Source organism: Narcine bancroftii, chromosome 1, assembly GCF_036971445.1.
Source record: "Narcine bancroftii isolate sNarBan1 chromosome 1, sNarBan1.hap1, whole genome shotgun sequence".
In the NCBI taxonomy this organism is placed as follows: Eukaryota; Metazoa; Chordata; class Chondrichthyes; order Torpediniformes; family Narcinidae; genus Narcine; species Narcine bancroftii.
Window position 1 is genome coordinate 397,044,239 of NC_091469.1, and position 18,707 is coordinate 397,062,945.

An 18,707-nucleotide genomic window follows, 5' to 3' on the forward strand; every position below is an offset into this window, starting at 1 on the left:
CTCTAATTCTCATGAATTCATTAGTAGTTCTGTCAGTGACACACGGTAATGCCTAATGATCAATAAAAGAATATAATACTGAGAAATTTTCTCAAATATTCTGTAGATATACCAGGAAAATAGGTTCGTAGGTTATTTAGCCCGGTTCTTTGAAGCTTCTAATAGTTTTGCTGCGAGATCCTAAAATTCAGGAGATTTTGAATTGATGACGTCTGTCCTGTGGTAAGACATTTTGATTTTTTTTAAAAATTAACATTTTGGATAGAATAAATGTTATCAGACACTAACCTCCAATAAAGCACGTGCCACACTTTTATTTTAAATAGAGTTGTTACTCAATAAAATTTGGGCTATATTTTCCTCCACAAAGTTTTGGAGCATTTACATAAACATTGCCCTCATATTTGTTAAAAAAAGAAAGTGTACATCATTTTTTTTCCAAAAAAAAAGGCATATCTTCAAATAAACAGGCAACACAATGGAATGAAAGAGAAGTACCTTTTTTAGTAGCTGCTCCCTTCAGTCAGAACATGCAAATAAACAAATAATCTGTGGTAATTTCCCTGACTTCCAATTTTGAAAAAAAGCTGAGAGATGTCAACTACCTACTTGTAAAATACATCTTTAGTTTTGCCCTTTGTAACAGAACTCGTGCTCCTTTGAACTTAACATTTGTAAACATTAAGTCAATCGATCCACACCCATATACCATGATTTAATAGTAGCTTAAAATAAATGCAAAATGCCATTATTTTTGTTGTTATCTTGGTAATTCAATTTATCAGTTTCTCAGCAAAGTACACTTTCTGATTTCTGTGAACAAGAATATTCAAGACATAATAAATATTGTGCATCTTGACATGATCAAATGTTCATAATTTCCTGTAGATAATGTTAAAAAAAACATCTGAAGACAGGAAATTGTCATGTTGTTCAGATCAATGATTTTTTAACTTTCTCCCATGCTTAATATTAATTCCTGTATTTCCTTCAGAAAAATGATTCCTGCTTAATTTGTTTTAGACTATCAAAATAAATTAGTTTCATACAAAGAGGAATGCTTATAAATTAATGGTAAATTTGTGTTTATTGCCTACAAATGTTTCAGTTTTCTAAAATAATTTAGGTGGAAAAAAAATTAAATTTTGTGGCAATTTTAATTTTGCTACAGGTTGGCTCTCTCTCTGGAATTTCAGATTTTTAGTTTGCTAACTGCAGTCTGTCTTCTTCCTCTCATTCAGTAATGATAGTAAAATAACCAAAACATGTTGCTCTTCAGCAAAGATGCAACAGCAAAACTGTATAAAGAAGATGACACGAGCAAAAGCAGGGGTGCAGTGCTGCCGGAGCTCACCGGAGCGTCACTCTGGCACGTCATGGGCACCTCCTTGTCGCCATGTTTGGTGAGCCCCAGCACCTGAAGAAACGAGCACTGAACCCCTGAGCAAAAGGGACTGTCGGCACAACATAACCACATGAGATCAGAACGATTACATATTTCAGAAAAATCAGCTAGCAATATCAATACTGCAACTATAATGACCACTGATACATTTTACAAACTAGCTGCTGTGACTTTAGACACACATTTATATATGTACACACACTGAACAAAATACTTTGATTTCATTTTGCCCAAGTTCGACTTTGTAAAGAAAGAGTAAACAACATTAGTTTGCTCCCTTTCAAACTATCCATTTAGTATTATGAATGTGAGACACTTCAAAGAAAGGAAACAGAGGCTAATTCTATAGGTAAGTGCATATCATGTAGCACTAATATAGTGCAAAAATGTGCCTCATTCTAACAAGTGTTGCAGAACATAGTCCATTTGCCATTTTAAGAGAGCATTTAATTAGTTGGAATATCCAGTGTTACTGTCAGGAACATTTATAGGTCCAAGCATTTTCAACAGCAATAATTACTGGTGTAACTGGTTAAATTGTTGGAATTACTGTATATAAGTGTGTGTGTGTGTGTGTGTGTGGTGTGTGTTTAAATATATAAGATTTTATATGTTAGAAAGAAAGGCTTTAAACTGTTAATATATGAGCAGTTGAATGCTTTAATTGTATACTATTATAATTTGCATTTTTGATGATCATGTGCAAAATCATTTCATAATTCATCTACTGCTTTCGCTTTAAATGTTAACCTGTTATCACGCACCTAAATATTATTCCGTGTTGCTGCATCTATAATCAATTGCAATAAGCAGTCGACAGGATGACAAATTTTCATTCTTTCAGTATGAACACCAGCAAGAAGAGATTTTGAAATTCTCTGGGGTTTGTTTTTAACTTCTCAATTCTTCCTAGCAAGTGTGCAACATGTCTGAACATGGGTCAGTTTTTCCAGTTGTTCCTTTTCATTTTTGTTGATCTATCTCGCACAGGCAGCATTTTTATATTTGATATATTGTTATTGAGCCAAAGGCAGTTTTGAAAATCCTTGTTTAATTTTCAGTTCTCGTGTAATTTGCATTCACTGTTGTTCAGGTAAAAGTAAGGTTTGTTTTTGGTGCAATGTTGGGCAGTTCTTTAGCATTGCACCAAAGATTTAATTTGTGATAAAGAGGCACCTGTATCATTTGATATCCTGAATTATACTGAGATTGACAACTTGCACCACATTTTTCTAACCCCCTTCCAGTAAAACTGTCACAGTGCAATAGAATCTGGCACACAGCACAGAATTCTGTAAAGGACTGTAGTCTGTACATACAGAATTGCATGTTACATCTTATATTAATGAGAAAGATCAGGAGAATGTTCATCAAGCAATAAGGGAGTTTACATGTCAGCATCTCCATCATAGGCCAAGGTCAAAGGTTTCAGCTTGTTATTTTGTTTTCTCTGAGGTTTCTTGGGCTTTTTGCTACAAAGAAGAGAGTGCAAAAACAAGTTACTGTTGTTATATGAATACATTTTGCAACTTATTTTAAAGCAATATTGCACACTAGAATTTATTATCTTTAATTCTGCTGATCACAACTGGTACAATGCTGGAGGTATTTTAAAAGGACTTACTTTCCCTGAGTTGGATTGGACAATAAATAACAAATGTTTACAGCTTCAGATTTATATACAAATATTCATGTCAACTTTGTGTGAGAGCACTGCCAAAGTTCACAATTTAAATTGACAAGAGTTATCAACGCTCTGAAAAATGGGGGTGTGATCTTCAGTCGGGGAAGAGTCAGCCTCTTCAGGTGTTGAAAGTTAAAGTTGAAAAGATATTGTTACAAAGATGCACAGCACACAGGATCTTCACCTGCCATTCCAATCAAAGGGCAAAGTCCAAACCAATCTCTATTTGTAATTTAAAGTGGCATGGCACATTGATATCTGCAGGATTTCCTTACAGCAGTCACATCAATTTGAATAAAATCTTGCTCTGAGAAGACACCGATGGTCATCATAAGGGTAGGGCAGTGGATGTGGTCTATATGGATTTTAGCAAGGCATTTAACAAGGTCCCCTATGAGAGACTTGTTCAGAAAGTCAAGGCATGGGATCCATGGAACCTTGGTTGCATGGATTAAAAAAAAGGCTTGCAGGTAGAAAACAGAGAATAGTAGTGGAAGGAAAGTATTCTGCTTCGAGGTCAGTGATTAGTGGAGTACCACAAGGATCTGTTCTAGGACCCATGCTATTTGTGATTTTTATAATTGAATGGGATGAAGAGATGGAAGGATGGGTCAGTAAGTTTGCAGATGATACAAAGGTTGGAGAAGTTATGGATGGAGCTGAAGGGTACAAGAGGATATAGATAGGATGCAGAGTTGGACAGAAAAAATGGCAGATAGCATTCAATCCAGATAAGTGTGAGGTGATTGATGCACTTTTGAAGGACAAACCAGAAGCCTGAGAACAGGGTTAATGATCGGCTACTTGAGTGTGGATGAACAGAGGGACCTTGGGGTTCAAATCCATACCTCCCTCAAGGACACCACACAGGTTGATAGGATAGTTAAGAAGGCCCATGGGATGCTATTCATTAATAGGGCGATTAAGTTCAAGAGAGGTCTTGTTGCAACTCTACAAATTTCTTGTGAGATCACATTTAGAGTATTGTGTTCAGTTTCAGTCACCTCATTATAGGAAGGATGTGGAAGCTATGGAGAGGGTGCAGAGGAGACTTACCAGGATGTTGCCTTAATGGGAAAATAATTCATAAGAGGCAAGATTAGCAGAGTTGGGACTTTTCTCTTTGGAGTGCTGAAGGATGAGAGGAGACTTAATAGGGGTATACAAGATTATGAGAGGCATAGATAGGGTGGGCAGCCAGCACCTGTTCCCAAGGGTATGAAAAGCAAACACCAGAGGACATATGTTCAAAGTGAAAGGAGGAAAGTTTATGGGAGATATAAGGGATAAATTTAAAAAAAAAACACAGACAGTTGTGGGTGCCTGGAATGTTTTGGCAGGGTTAGTGGTGGAGGCTGAAACATTACAGGCATTAAAGAGACTCAGACAGGCACATGGATGGAAGAAAAATAGAGGGTTATGGGGTAGGGATGGTTTAGTACATTTTTAAAGGAATATATGGGTTGGCACAACATTGAGGGATGAAGGGCCTGTACTATGCTGTAGTGTTCTTTGTTCTATGTTCTAAATACTAATACTACCCAAGAAGCATTGGCACCTATTCAGTAAGAAGAATAAGATTCTTACTGTGCAAAATTTAGGATCTTAATTTGACCAGATCCATTCTTGGCTTGATGTGTTCAAAAACAGATCAGTGAAGAAGATATTTTGATCATTCTATGCTTACCATGTGAACAGATTTAAAAAGTCTACACTGAAAGGTGGAATTTGGAATTGGAATTCACATCAGTTCTTGTGCTATGGAACTATAATATTGATGCTTGTCCAAACAACGATGAGTTCAATTTGCAATTAAAACTGAGCTCTGCCTTAATGTCAGTCAGAAATTAGTGAAAGTCATGTTAATTAGGTATTAACACATGCAAATGAACAAAGATTAAGGAAATTATATCATATCTGCCTGGAGCTAATTTCTGAAGCTCTTTTTGATTGAAGTACAATTAAGCCACATTCCTTGCAGCACAACAAGAATGTACAATCTTTGCCTGGATTACTGTGTGTGTGTGTGTGTGTGTGTGTGTGTGTGTGTGTGTGTGTGTGTGTGTGTGTGTGTGTGTGTGTGTGTGTGTGTGGGCATGAGCACACATGGTCATAATTGTGTGAACAGAGTTACAAATATAGATAAAGTGCATGGAAAGCTTTTGCATTTTTATTAATAACTCCATATTATGAAATATTTACTTTGCAGACTACCCTTCATCTGCAAGTTTCAGATGATTTTCAAATAAGGAAAGCTTCTTTGAATAGAATGCAAACATTTCTGTTGCGCGCGCACACACATCGCATACAGACTCAACTTTTCTTACTTCTACAGCATAATTTCTCTATCTGTATTATTTCTAGTTCATGGGACATCACCACAAACTTACCAGGCTAGATAGATCATCGAGGCAATGAAGATTATTAAGACAAAACCTCCTGCTGCCACACCATAAACCCATGTTTTCAGCTTCCCATCTATAAAGCAAAGATACCTTGTTAACTCTTTAACAATGATGGAGACATGCTCTAATCGACTACTAAGTGTGGGCCGTAACCTGGACAGGTAAAATGACCTTGAAGCAATTTATTTTCGCAATGAGATACCACCTTTGTATTATTCGTTTTTTTTGTTGCCATAACTCCTGCCTTATTTTACACTACTTCAAAGAAGAAACTGAGGTGTCCAAATATTTGATGACATCATAAACAAACCGCTGAAGGAATTCAGCAGGTCAAACAGCATCTATTGAGTTAAACAAACACTAGACATTTTTGGGTCAAGACTCTGCTTTAACCAAAATGTTGACTTTTTATTTCTCTCCAGTGATGCAGGCTGACCCACTGATTCCAGGATCCAAATTCCAGCATCCATAGCCTCCTGTGTCTCCACCTGTCAGTCTGTTCTTTGATGGACTATTACTAATGTTTTAAAGAATACATGGTTTGAGCATTGCCTCTTCAACACCGCAATATTTCACTTGGTACAAAATCCGTTTTGTGATACTGTACAACTAGTAAATTTACTTTTTCATATTAGGAATACTTCCATAATACAAACATTGTGTGATGTATTAACATTAATTAGTGTTCTAAATGCCTATTTTAGGGTCGGAGCACTAATAAAGTAGTACTTTATTACTATCTATAAACTAAATTCTAAATATATAATCAATGAAATGAGTTAGTCTGAAAAAGCTTTTAAACTTTCATAAGTAACATGAATGAACTTACTAGCGATTGAATTTTCCTCTAACCTATTAATTTTCCTTCTGGGTGTACAATAGCATCTAACAATGCCTTGGGTAGCTAATTTTCTTCCAGTACATTTTAATTCTTGCATATTTGTTTTTCTTTCAGAAATAGCTGATCAAAATATGTTAAAATTTGCTTAACGGATTATAGTTTTGTACCTGATGCAAATCAAAATCATTTGCTAATTATAATCAAACATGGCCTTTAAGACAATAAAAGCATCAAAATTTAATTAAGATTATAAACAACTTTTACTGCATGAGATTTGTTTCGATTCTGATTTTATTACAGACTATAATCTCTCACTAATTTAAAGTGGCGTCATTGAATAGCACTTACTTTTAATCACTAAAAATTAACGATGAAGCTTATATGTCCGAGTTTTTGTAACAAGAAAGCAATTATCAATGGATATAGCAAAGATAAATATGCAGTGAAATATCAGTGAGAGAAATTGTTTGAGAAATATCAATAGCCATTTCATCACTGATTGTGGGTACCTGTAGCAAATCAATGCTTACATTTGTTTAAGTTGTCACGGTTGCTTAAGCAGGGGATTCAAATGGGCAGGATAAAGGAACAGAGTGTTAAATCCATTCTAACTTTCAACAGATTGCAATAAACCTGAAAAATAAGCACGTTTCTGGGACTGGCAGAAAAGTTAGGGGATGGGTCCTGGTTGACAGTATCCATTATCTTATAACTCAGAGCTTGAATAAAAAGAGCATTTATTGATGCTCTGCATTAGAATATTAAAAATATCACTTATTTGCTTATAAATTATGAAAATTATAAACAATAGTTCCAAAGTTTCTTGAAGAAACTCTTGAAATCCTGTATTCTAATATGAAATATTTCCATTCAAGGATTGCCATCTTACATTTTTGAATACAATTGTAGAGATATGTTCTATGACACAAAATGGCAGATAATTGAACGTTCAGGCACATATTTTGAAAATAAATATGTTGATACTTATAGCAATGATAGATTGTTTCTAATTTTTAAGTTTATATAAATCACCAAAATCTTAATTGTTTTCCATTAACCTGGATTTTCAAGTTGTAATGTCAGTCATAATTACACCACACCCTGAAATTGCATAAACTACATGTAAGGTTTTAATGGACCCTCACTCCATTATCGCTGTTTAAAACATTAACTGGTCTAAAAAGCATAATTTTATAAATTATTATAATTCAAAATTTTATACTTCTCGTATTTCAAAAATATTGCTTAAATTAATGAAGATGTATTTAAGAATTCATGAAATATTAACTTTTCTTACTATTAATTGTAGAAAGGAAATACATTTTCCTGTTCTATGTGAAATCAAGGTCAGTTAAGTGTGAAATATCCTAGAATTAAACAAATGACTAGGCTCACATTTAAAATGGCTAAGATATGACAGAGAGGATTTTATTCATAGAACCACATGACACCATGAGCCGAGAGGAGTAAAACATGAAAGTCCGTAGACACAGTGATTGAAGTAAAAAGACAATGCTGGAGAAATTTCGCAGGTCAAACAGTGCCCTTTATAGTGCAAAGATAAAGATACATAAACAAAGATTTGGGCTTGAGCCATTCATCAAGGTATCATACTTTAAAGAAGGGTTCAAGCCCAAGTGGTTGATTATGCATATTTATCTTTGCTATATTAAGTACACTGTGACCTGCTGAGTTTCTCCGGCATTGTGTTTTTACTTACACCATGAGTCAATACTCTTAAATGCATCTGGAAGCAAAGAAAAGAAATTGGATTGTTCGAATGGAAAAAAAAATGGAAATACTTTATGTGGACTCTCTCAATCATCAATTCATCTCCTTCATTTGATGTGGGTACCTCAAGTACAGAGTGTGTAGAATAAGAATACATTAAACTCTAATTTCCCATAGTTCTAACTGCAATATAAGCAATGCACTTACTAATGGGATATGAATTGAATATGTGCCATACACCCAGTTAGTAACTGCAGACCTCTGTTAACGATAAAATCACTTGTATTCACATTGTCATGCATACCCACACACCACAGATACACAAATAAGCAGGCAGATACGAGACAAATGTAATGGCATGTATGATTTGAAAATTATGCACTTACATGCAAACACACAGCACCCACTGACAAACATTCAAGTGGCACTGCAGTCTTTTATGCAACCTGTAGACAAACTACAGCCCATGCTTAAAAAGTTACTCTGTATAGATAAATCAATAATAAGTATAAAAATACAGAGATAAACAAGAATTTTTTTCCATTAACGTATTAAGTATTAACTCTACAAAGCAAAAGATTTCAGTTGTAAAAGCAGTAGTGCAGGAAATACTCAGCAGTCCAACATCTATGAAAAGAGAATTAGAGTTAATATTTCAGATCAAGGCTGTTCATGAGAACAAGGAAAGGCTAGAAATCAAAGAGAATAAAATTTCAGAGAAGGTAAAGAATTGGAGAGAACAAAGGAATGTCTATGATAGGGTAAACACACAAGGGACGAGCTGACACTATTGGTAGTGGTGTTTGAGAGAGGTGGGGAAGTCTTAATTCTCATAGAAATTGCGTCTGCAGGAGATTTGAGTAAGAAATTTCATAACTGTCCTTTCTTATGGAGTACTGTTGTTCCCTAATTCTATGTTGATAACCATGAATTCCATCAACATTTGACAAATTATTTTTAGCAGAAAAGGGCAGTTAATATTCCAAAAGCTGATGAGTTTAGCATTCTGCACTATAAAGAAAACATTAATCATAGTGTTAGTAGTGGGATGAGAATATATGTTCTTGTTAAGAGAGCATTTAAAAGATTCTTGTTTAATATGTAGTAGTTTTATTATTCCTTAGCATTTCTATTCTTCAATTCAGTTTGCAGAGTGAAAAAGTAACTCTGAGTCACATAGAAAATGCAGAGTAATATTTACTTTAAAAAAAAAAGTAATACTGTACCATACTCTGAATAATGATTAATGTTCTACATTAGTCTCTTAGGCTCAAGTAGAAAGATTTATTTAAATTATCTATGAAATTGACTCTGGATTTTTGCCTGACCTGCTTCAAAAGGTTGCAAGAACCATGTGTGTCCTGAGTGTCCTTGTTTACCATCAGTCGTTTGGGTTGGGTTGGTGGCTCGGCTTGTCTTCACATCTGCATTTTTCTCCTCCACTGAAGGGATCTCCAGTACTGGGATCATAGTACATTGATCCAGCAAATTGTCTGATGTCACCACCTCTGTGTAACCTTCTTCACAAGCGCACACTGCAGACTAAATGGGATATATTAATGTTTTGCCTTTTGGACATTCAAACCAGGTGAAAATATTACTTTAGTTATCCAATGTTGCACAGGAATTACTGACATTCTAATGTTGGCAATGATAGAGGAGCCGTTAAGATCAGGGATTCTTTACAGCTGTAGCAACGAACACTTACCTCAGTGCAGTATGTGTGAGGTTTAGTGCATGGTGGATTACAGGATCTGTCAGCATATGGTTGATTTAATGCAGAGCAGCCACCTGCACACAAACAGTTATATTAGTAACATTAAATAATAAGCTTGAAAGGTTATTCTCTTATTTTGGTTCCCACACAATGCCTACATACTTGATCATACAGTCAAAGAGCATCATATTCATAGTTGACCTAAAAATTATGTAATTATGCATAATTAGCACCCAGTTACAACAGCCTGATTTAAAAAAAAAGAATATTGGAATGGTGGATTTTTGATGCAGGAATTTAGTTTACAGAACCTTGAAGCAAGGATTTAGGTCTTCATCATTTATAAAACTATTCTGGTTGTCAACCCTAAATATTGTTGATTATCAACTAAACAGCTAAGGTTCAAGATTGCAGGTAAAAGAGATTTTTGAATTGACTGAAATTAAAAATGAAAATAGTTCAGAATGCTTATAAAAAGTTATTTTATAGTGATAAGCAGAAAATATTGCATGTACATTTAATAGCTATATGGAATGGCAATGAAAATTGATTACACTACTGGATGTTTAGATTGAATTTATTCAAAAAATGATTACCTTATGTTCCCTGTAGTAATTTTTCATTCTACAATTTACCTTTACCAGGGCAGTATGGTTAGTGAAGCAGTTAGTGTAGCGGTTAGTGAAGCTCTATTACAACACCAGCTATTTGTGGGGAGTTTGTATGTTCTTCCTGTGTCTGCGTAGGTTTCTTCCAGATGCCCCAGCTACCTCCCACTCTTCAAGACATACAGGAGTTGTAGGTTAATTGGTATATTTGGGGGGCATGGGCTCGTGAGCAGGAAGAGCCTGTTACTGTGGTCTATGTCTAAATAAATAAATCAGATTGCATAACTAATCATTATTATTCTAGTTGTAAAAATCTCAGGATGCTTTCTTCTGGATTGTTTTTGCTTCTGCTTTTCTTTCTGAAAAGAACCTTCTCCATGGCTCTAAAATTGCTTGTATCACTTAATCTCCATGCATGCCACTGAGTATGGAAAATGCAGGTCAGAAAATGAAAGGAAATAATTCACAGAAATTCTTCAGAAAGGTATTGATAACCATATCCATGTATTAATTGTGCGGAAAATTTTTTAAAATGCTTTCGGTACCTGTGACATTTATTCCATCAGACCTCTGACACCACACCTCTCGGTATGATCCAGTCCAAACACCAGCAAACCAAATGTATTCATAACAGTGACCCCCTGTAAGAAACAATTGAAAGGAATAAACTGAGTATATTACATCTCTGAGGGCAGTGAATGGCACAGAATGATTACAGCGGAGTCTCCTTTTGAAATTAGTAGGTCAGTTTGTCTTCCAGCCACTGAAGGTCACTGAAAGATTTTCTGTAGGAACACATCCTAATCATGTTCTTGTTTTCTGTCATAACTATAGGCTCAATATCATTCACACTACCTCAAGTCTGTTTGCTCCAGTTCAATCACACTTCTGAAGCTTTCAGAAGCACCAAGATCTGTGCCAAGAGGAGGTATGGTGAGAGAATGTGTTTACTTAGTTTTATAAAGTTCATCAGCAATTATTAAGGAATTTTAAAGCATAAATATAACAAACCAATGGCATCATGAAGAAAGCCTCTACTTCCTCAGGAGTTTGCGGAGGAGCTAGTGGAGTTGTTCAAGTGAACCGGTACGGACTTGAAGGGCCGACATGGCCTGTTTCCGTGCTGTAAATGGTTATATGGTTAAATGGAAACAACTATTCAAAATTCAAGAAGGAATAGCTATGTTCCAAATAGGACTAGAAATTTATTTTTTTCTTGTTGTAGTCCTGTTTTCCAATTTTGTTAATGTGAATATTATTTTGCTTCTTTATATCATCAATGTGGAGGGAAATAGTCCAACCAAGATATTAACTAACACAATTTTCCATTTGCTTGACACTTAAAGCAGCTATGTCATCAGTACTTGATAGAACACATCATAAGAATATAAGGGAAGTGCAGGAGAAATCACGAGGGCACGCTCCACAATCTTTTAATTTTCTTTATCTGTGAAAGTGGAATCAGAGAACTTACAAGCTGAAATTTGCTCTCTTGTTCAAGAGAAGGAGTTAACAATAAGCTTAGGCAATTACAGGCCAGTGAGTGAATAGTGATGATCCGTAATGATCAGAGTTGGCGTCTTTCCTTTCTGATCCATATGGGACGCAATCTACAATTTCTAAATTTGTGGATGACAGAAAATTTGGCAGAATGTTGACATGAATGGAGGATAGCCAATGTGATAGAACAGAATACTATCACCAATGGAGGACAGAAGAACAGACTACTGGAATGGACAGATGCATAATGAGTGAAGTTTAATGTGGAAAAATGTGAGATGATGATTTTAGTGAGAAGGCGAGGAGAATAATGGATATTGTTCTAAAAGGGATGAAAAGCACAAGGCACTGGAAGTGCACATGGGGAAGTGGAAGTAGGTTTCTGAGCATTATTAAGAGAAGCATAGAATATGATATCGGGGAAGTTATGCTGGACTTTATAAAACACTAGTCTGTCCTCAATTACAGAAGTGTGTTCATTTCCATTCCACTTATTAAAGGAAAGATGGTAAAGGCATTGGAAAGGGTCCAGAAAAGTACATAAAATCATGAGAGTGAAAGGCCATGTGTATAAATTGGAATTAATATTGACCTGACAAATTATGTGTTGGAATCTGGAAGCATTGTCTGCAAATGTGGGAAAAGCTGGTTGCATCATGGCCTGCAAGAAAGTATTGAGTAAAAATATGGTGAGAAAAAGAAGATTACAGTGCAATAGAAAAGGGATTGGCTGATTAACTTGTGGAAAGGCATTTGTATGGACACTTCCTGTGCTGCAACCATTCTAATATTCAATGAAACTACTAAACTAGTTTTAACTACCAAGAAATTAAGCATGGAAAAATATACTGCAAGTTCACCTCAATGAGTGGACCTTGATTCTGAGATAATTCATATTCATGCAGCATTTAAAAAACAAGCTTACAGCATTCAATACAGAGAAAGACACTGGCCTTAAGAGGAGGAAAGATTAAAACAAGAGGAGATGAGTTAAGAATTAAGGGGCAGAGGTTTAGAGGTAACATGAGGGGGAACTTCTTTACTCAGAGAGTGGTAGCTGTGTGGAATCATCTTCCGGGAGAAATAGTGGCGGCGGAGTCAATTGTATTATTTAAGAAAAGGTTGGACAGGTATATGGATGAGAAGAAGATGGAGGGTTATGGGCATTGTGCAGGGAGGTGGGACTAGAAAGGGGTGTTTGGTTCGGTGCGGACTAGAAGGGCCTAATGGCCTGTTTCCGTGCTGTAATTGTTATGTTATGTTTATGTTATTAACAAAGCTTTATGAAATACTGCTAAACGTGTATGCTCCAAAGCTAGCACTAGCTTTTACAAAGTTGTTTCAATACAATTATGTAGTTTGCATCTACTAGACCAGGAGAAAGTTATCAATTTTCTCCCATTTAGCCTTCTCTTTATATATATTGAATTAGTCAGTTGTCATCATCTCGTCTGCAACTTGTACAGAATGCTGCAGCCAGGCTCCTGACAAAAACCAAGAAGATGGACCATATCACTCCTGTTCTTGCCTCCTTTCCCTGGCTGCCAGTATGACTCAGAATAGATTTTAAAGTTTGTTTACAAAGCCATTAATGGACTAGCACCCTCTTCCATCACCAATCTTCTAAAACCTTACTCAACTTCAAGATCCCTCAGATTGGCCAATTCAGGATGCTTGATTGTTCCACGCTGAAATTATAAACTTCGCTATTTCAGCACTTCCTCCATCAAATCAATCCCTTCTTTTAAATCCAGGTTGAAGTTGTATTTTTACTCACGTATTTTGAGGTGATTGTCGATTACTACCATGTTGTTATTGTGACGGATTATGTTATATTTTATATTGCATATAGATATGTTTAAAAAGAGATAAATTGTGGCAGGTTTTAAGTGTTAGGTCACATACAAACACTTCAAAACAGATCTCATTTAAAATGCCAGAGCTCCGCTCAAGCCAGACAGTCCAGGCTCCGAGTGCCTTGGCACAAACTTTGAAGGATGCCTGAAAGGACTTCATTAAGTAGGTGTTAATTGGACATGCTGTGGAGTAATGGATTATCATTTTGAAAAGCAACAGATGATCAAACTCAGAAGATTAGGTCTGGAGCCACATTCTCTCTGAGTGCAGTTGGCTGTTCTAAGAGGATTATGTGGTTTTCTTTGAGAGGGAGAGAGGGAGAGAGGGAGAGAGGGAGAGAGGGAGAGAGGGAGAGAGGGAGAGAGGGAGAGAGGGAGAGAGGGAGAGAGGGAGAGAGGGAGAGAGGGAGAGAGGGAGAGAGGGAGAGAGGGAGAGAGAATGAATGAATTCATTTCTACAGGTCAGCAGCAGCTGCTGGGACTGGAACATGACAAGCTGGCAAACTTGTGGAAAAACCCCATTTTGAAGACAGGTTGTGAGTTCTTAGTTCAGCCTGGTTAAATCCCTTGTGGTTCATACAAGAGGAGAGGATTGGCTGCATAATGTTTCACTTAAAATAAGGGAAACTGAAAAGGAACTCTGCGGTGACCTGAAAGAAAGAGGTTATCATCTGGAAAACTCTGATGGAGCAAGTTTTTTCGACAAGACATTGAAGAGGCTGATCTAAAGTAATTAGTTGTGGTGTACAATGAGCAACAAATCTCTCTTTGAAAATCAACAAGAACCTTCCTGAGGAGTAACCATTTATCTTTCAAGCACCAAAACCTGGAGGACTTTATAAATGTTAAATTCTGTGCACAAGAATTGCCTGAAACCAGTGAACTGGGAGGAGTGAGAAGTGAGATTGGACTGTGAATCAAAGTATTTTTTTGAACTTTACATACACGTGAGCTTAGAATTAGAAGGGGGTTAAGTTAATAGTAATAAGTTAAAGTTTGATCCTGTTTTGATGTTTAAAGATAATTAAAAGCAACTTTTATTTAAGTCATCATTTGTCTTTGTGAATTTGTTGCTCTTGGGTTTTAGGGTCCTCTGGGCTTGTAACATTATGCATAATTCTGAACCTCAAGTACTCGTTTTATACTGCACTTTAAACAGCTGCTTAAGTTAAGATGTAATTTATGATCTGTATAGCACTTTGGTCAACATGAGTTGTTTTAAATATGCTATAGAAATAAAGTAAACTAAACTTGACAAAGTGAAAAATTCTCAAGACATATTTCAAACACAAAAAAGCCAGACAAATCCAATTTAGGCAATTCTTGCCCCGTGATCTGTATACAATTATGATGGGAAGTGTCACTGTAAGTTGAATCAAGAAGCACTTGCTCAGCAAAGCTCAATTTGTGATCTGCCAGGAACACTCAACTTCAAACCAAATTACATTCTTGGTTCATAAGTTAATTTCTGGAGACAAAATGAGAAATAAGGGGAAAATACGACTCACTCTCGTGAAAAGGAAATTTAATGCAATTGCATTCGATGGAAATCATGAAACCAGCAAGAAAGTAGAATCATCCAATGTAAAGTAGTTGTACATTACCTTGACTTGCAGTATATCACTGTTGCATTGTCACTGGATCAAATCCTGAAACCTATTTAAATTACCGTGAGAAAACATTCATGACAATGACAGGAGCTATTTGAAAAAGGCACTCATACGTATTATGGATGAGCACCGAGTAAGGCTTGAAAATTATCAGATGTTTAATTCACACAATGCAAATGTTAAATATTTTTCCCATGATTAATTAAACTGATGATTAGATATTAAGTTCAGTAATTTTACCCAGTAAGTAGCTGAATAATATGGTATGAATGTCTTGACTTTCTAATTTAACAAAAAAAAATTAAATGTAGACATATGTAAGAGACTCATCAGGTCCATGAGTCTGTGCCACCCAAATACCCTCCAACCCCCGTCCATTTTAAAGGGTGGGAAGAAACCAAAGCACCAAGAGGAAAGCGACGCAGACACGAAGAGAACATACAAACTCCTTAAAGACAGCCCCAGATACGAACACTGGTCATTGGCGCTCTAATATAATTGGCTAACCGCTATGCTAATTGCTAATCCCTAGTTTTATAAGAATTTAGTTGATTGCGTAGTTCAGCCACTAATGAAGGATTTCTATGTATAGACTTCAAGATTTCACAATATTGACCCCACACCCAACTCTATTATCAAAGGACAGAATGGTGTAAGTCATTTCGAAATAGAGGGACAGAGTTAATGTTTCAAGTTCATGATTTTTCATCGGAACTAAGCTATATGATCAATTGAATATAATGCACAGAAATTGACAATTAATTCCAGATAGACTCTGCTGTGGTTTATTTTCCACACAACTTTCCTCCTTTCTGACTTCAAGTAACTCCATCAGATTATCACTCTTCTTTTCATACTCATATTTATCCGAAGGAAAAATCATACAGTAATTTTTTGAAGAGATCACATGTATGATAGTCAGGGGAGATGCAGTGGATATTGTGTATTTCGACTTCGACAAGGTGCCACACATGAGGCTGCTTAACAAGATGAGAGCCCATGGAATTACAGGAAGGATACTAGCATGGGTATAGCATTGACTGATAGGCAAGAAATAAAGGGAAGAGCAGGGGTTAGTGTTGGGGCCGCTTCTTTATACATTGTACGTAAATGATTTGGATTACGGAATAGATAGCTTTGTGGCTAAATTTGCAGATGACATCAAAATAGTTGGTAGTGCGGGTGATTCTGAGGATACAGAAAGGCTGCAGAGAGACTTGGGTAGATTAGGAGAATGGGCAGATGAGGCAGATGAAATACAATGTTGGAAAATGTCCAGTCGTACACTTTGGTAGAAGAAGTAGATGGGCAGACTACTATTTCAATGGGGAGAAAATTCAAAATTTGGAGGTGCAAAGGAACTTGGGAGCAGGTACCCTAAAGTTGAGTTGGTGGTGAAGAAGGTGAATGTAATACTGGTATTCATTTCCAGAAGTATAGCATAAAAGAGCAGAGGGCATTGGTGAGAGCTCACTTGGAGTACTGTATACAGTTTGGGGTGTCTTATTTGAGAAAGGATGTGCTGGAATTGGAGAAGGTTCAGAGAAAAAGTACTAGAATGAAAGGATTATCATATGAGGAACATTTGTCGGATCTTGGATTGTACTCATTGAAGTACAGAAAGATGAAGTGCTACCACATAGAAGCATTTTGAATGATGAAAGGCCTGCATTTATGCTTATATGTTAAACATAATAAAAATATTTTAAAAAGAAAGAAAAATAAGTCTTGTAACTTTATGAGAGGGAAGTTGACCAAAATATTTGAAAATCAAAGGAGTATTGATTTAAGTTGTGAGGAAGGAATTTTAATGAGGATCTAAGGGGAATGTTTTTTTTTGCACAGAATAGTTGATATCAGTAATACCCTGGGAGAAGACATGGTAGAATCAGATGTAATGTTTAACAGCATTTAGACAGACACTTACATTGCAAAGGCATAGCATGACAATGTGGGAAAATAGGATTGATATAAATTGGCAAATACAATATAGCCATCATGGAGCCATTAGACCAATGGGCCTTTCATCTTGCTGTACTACTTTATTAATCTATGACTCTTGTCTTGCAAAATATTATCAGACTGCTGAAGGATTTAATCGAACAAAAATGTGGTGCTAAATCCATAGGAAGATACAAATTGATTTGCGATACTTCATGAACAACAATAAAAGAAAAAAACATCTGAGTAAGAGCTCCAAATTATAGAATTCATATTGCAACTGCCATCAGCAGTTACATTATCGATGATGATAAATGCACCAGTACCTGTGGCAGCCACACATGACCAGGCCATACACACCCACCACCATGTTTCACACGTGAGGAGGTATGCTTTGGATCTTGGGAAGTTCCTTAAGATCTCCACACTTTGCATTCGCCATCACTCTGATACAGGTTAATCATGATCTCATCTATCCACAAGACCCTTTTCCAGAATTCTGCGGGCTCTTTTAAATACTTCTAATCTGGCCATCCTGTTTCTGTGGCTGACTAGTGGCTTGCATCTTGCAGTGTAGCTTCCGTATTTCTGTTCATGAAGTCTTTTGCAGACAGTTGTCATTGACAACTGAAGAGTGTTTCTGATCTGGCGGACAAGCATTTGGGGATTTTTCTTCATTATGATGAGAATTCTTTTGTCATCAGCGATGGAGGTTTGGCCAACCAGTCTCTTTGCGACTACTGAACTCACTAGTACCCTCTTTATTCTTATTGATGTTCAAAACAGTTGATTTTGGTAATCATAAAGTTTGGGTGTGATGCTGTAATGGGGGTGGGCATATTATACTGCCTACTTGCTATTGGCTATGGCTGAGGAGATACTCTACCCTACTGGCTAGTTTTGTGGTGGTCATAAACTGTTAATAAAAGCCCAGTATTAATATAACACTTGTCTGGTCCATATCTATGTCTCTGACAGTTTTACTCTTGTTTTTTTCAGCCTCATAATGGTTTCTTTGACTTTCATTGGGCACAACTCTGGTCCTCGTGTTGAAAAGTGGCAACTACACACTCCAAAGATATAATTCTTCAGATATATTTAATTGCATCATTGGTGCAGGTGTAAGAGAGTTAGGCTTGCTTCTAAGTGTTTGATCTAACACCTATGAAGCCAAATGTCCCAAACATTATGGTGCCCTGAAATGGAGGAACTATGTATGAAAAGTGCCGTACTTTCTACATGGTCAAAACAAAATGTATACAAATAACCTTAAATAAAATCTGAAATGTGCAATTTAATCACATGTGAATTGCTTGATTACAAATGTAAAACTGTGGAGTACAGGGGAAAAGTTAGGAAAAAAAAAATGTCTGTCACAAACATGGAGGGTACTGTATGTAGAGCATGTA

At 36.2% G+C, this 18,707-nt stretch overlaps 1 protein-coding gene across 1 annotated transcript in view; it reads right to left on the bottom strand.

Moving 5' to 3' along the window:
• Positions 1-289: 289 nt before the first annotated feature.
• Positions 290-18,707, bottom strand: part of thsd7aa (thrombospondin, type I, domain containing 7Aa) — a 414,658-nt gene continuing 396,240 nt past the window's right edge. The window contains exons 24-28 of the mRNA XM_069913740.1: positions 10,937-11,032; positions 9,775-9,857; positions 9,395-9,608; positions 5,480-5,567; positions 290-2,877 (exon numbers count right to left, since the gene is read on the bottom strand). Of these exons, the coding sequence (XP_069769841.1) occupies positions 2,793-2,877; positions 5,480-5,567; positions 9,395-9,608; positions 9,775-9,857; positions 10,937-11,032 (566 nt within the window). The 3' untranslated portion in view covers positions 290-2,792. The remainder of the gene's footprint in view (positions 2,878-5,479; positions 5,568-9,394; positions 9,609-9,774; positions 9,858-10,936; positions 11,033-18,707) is intronic.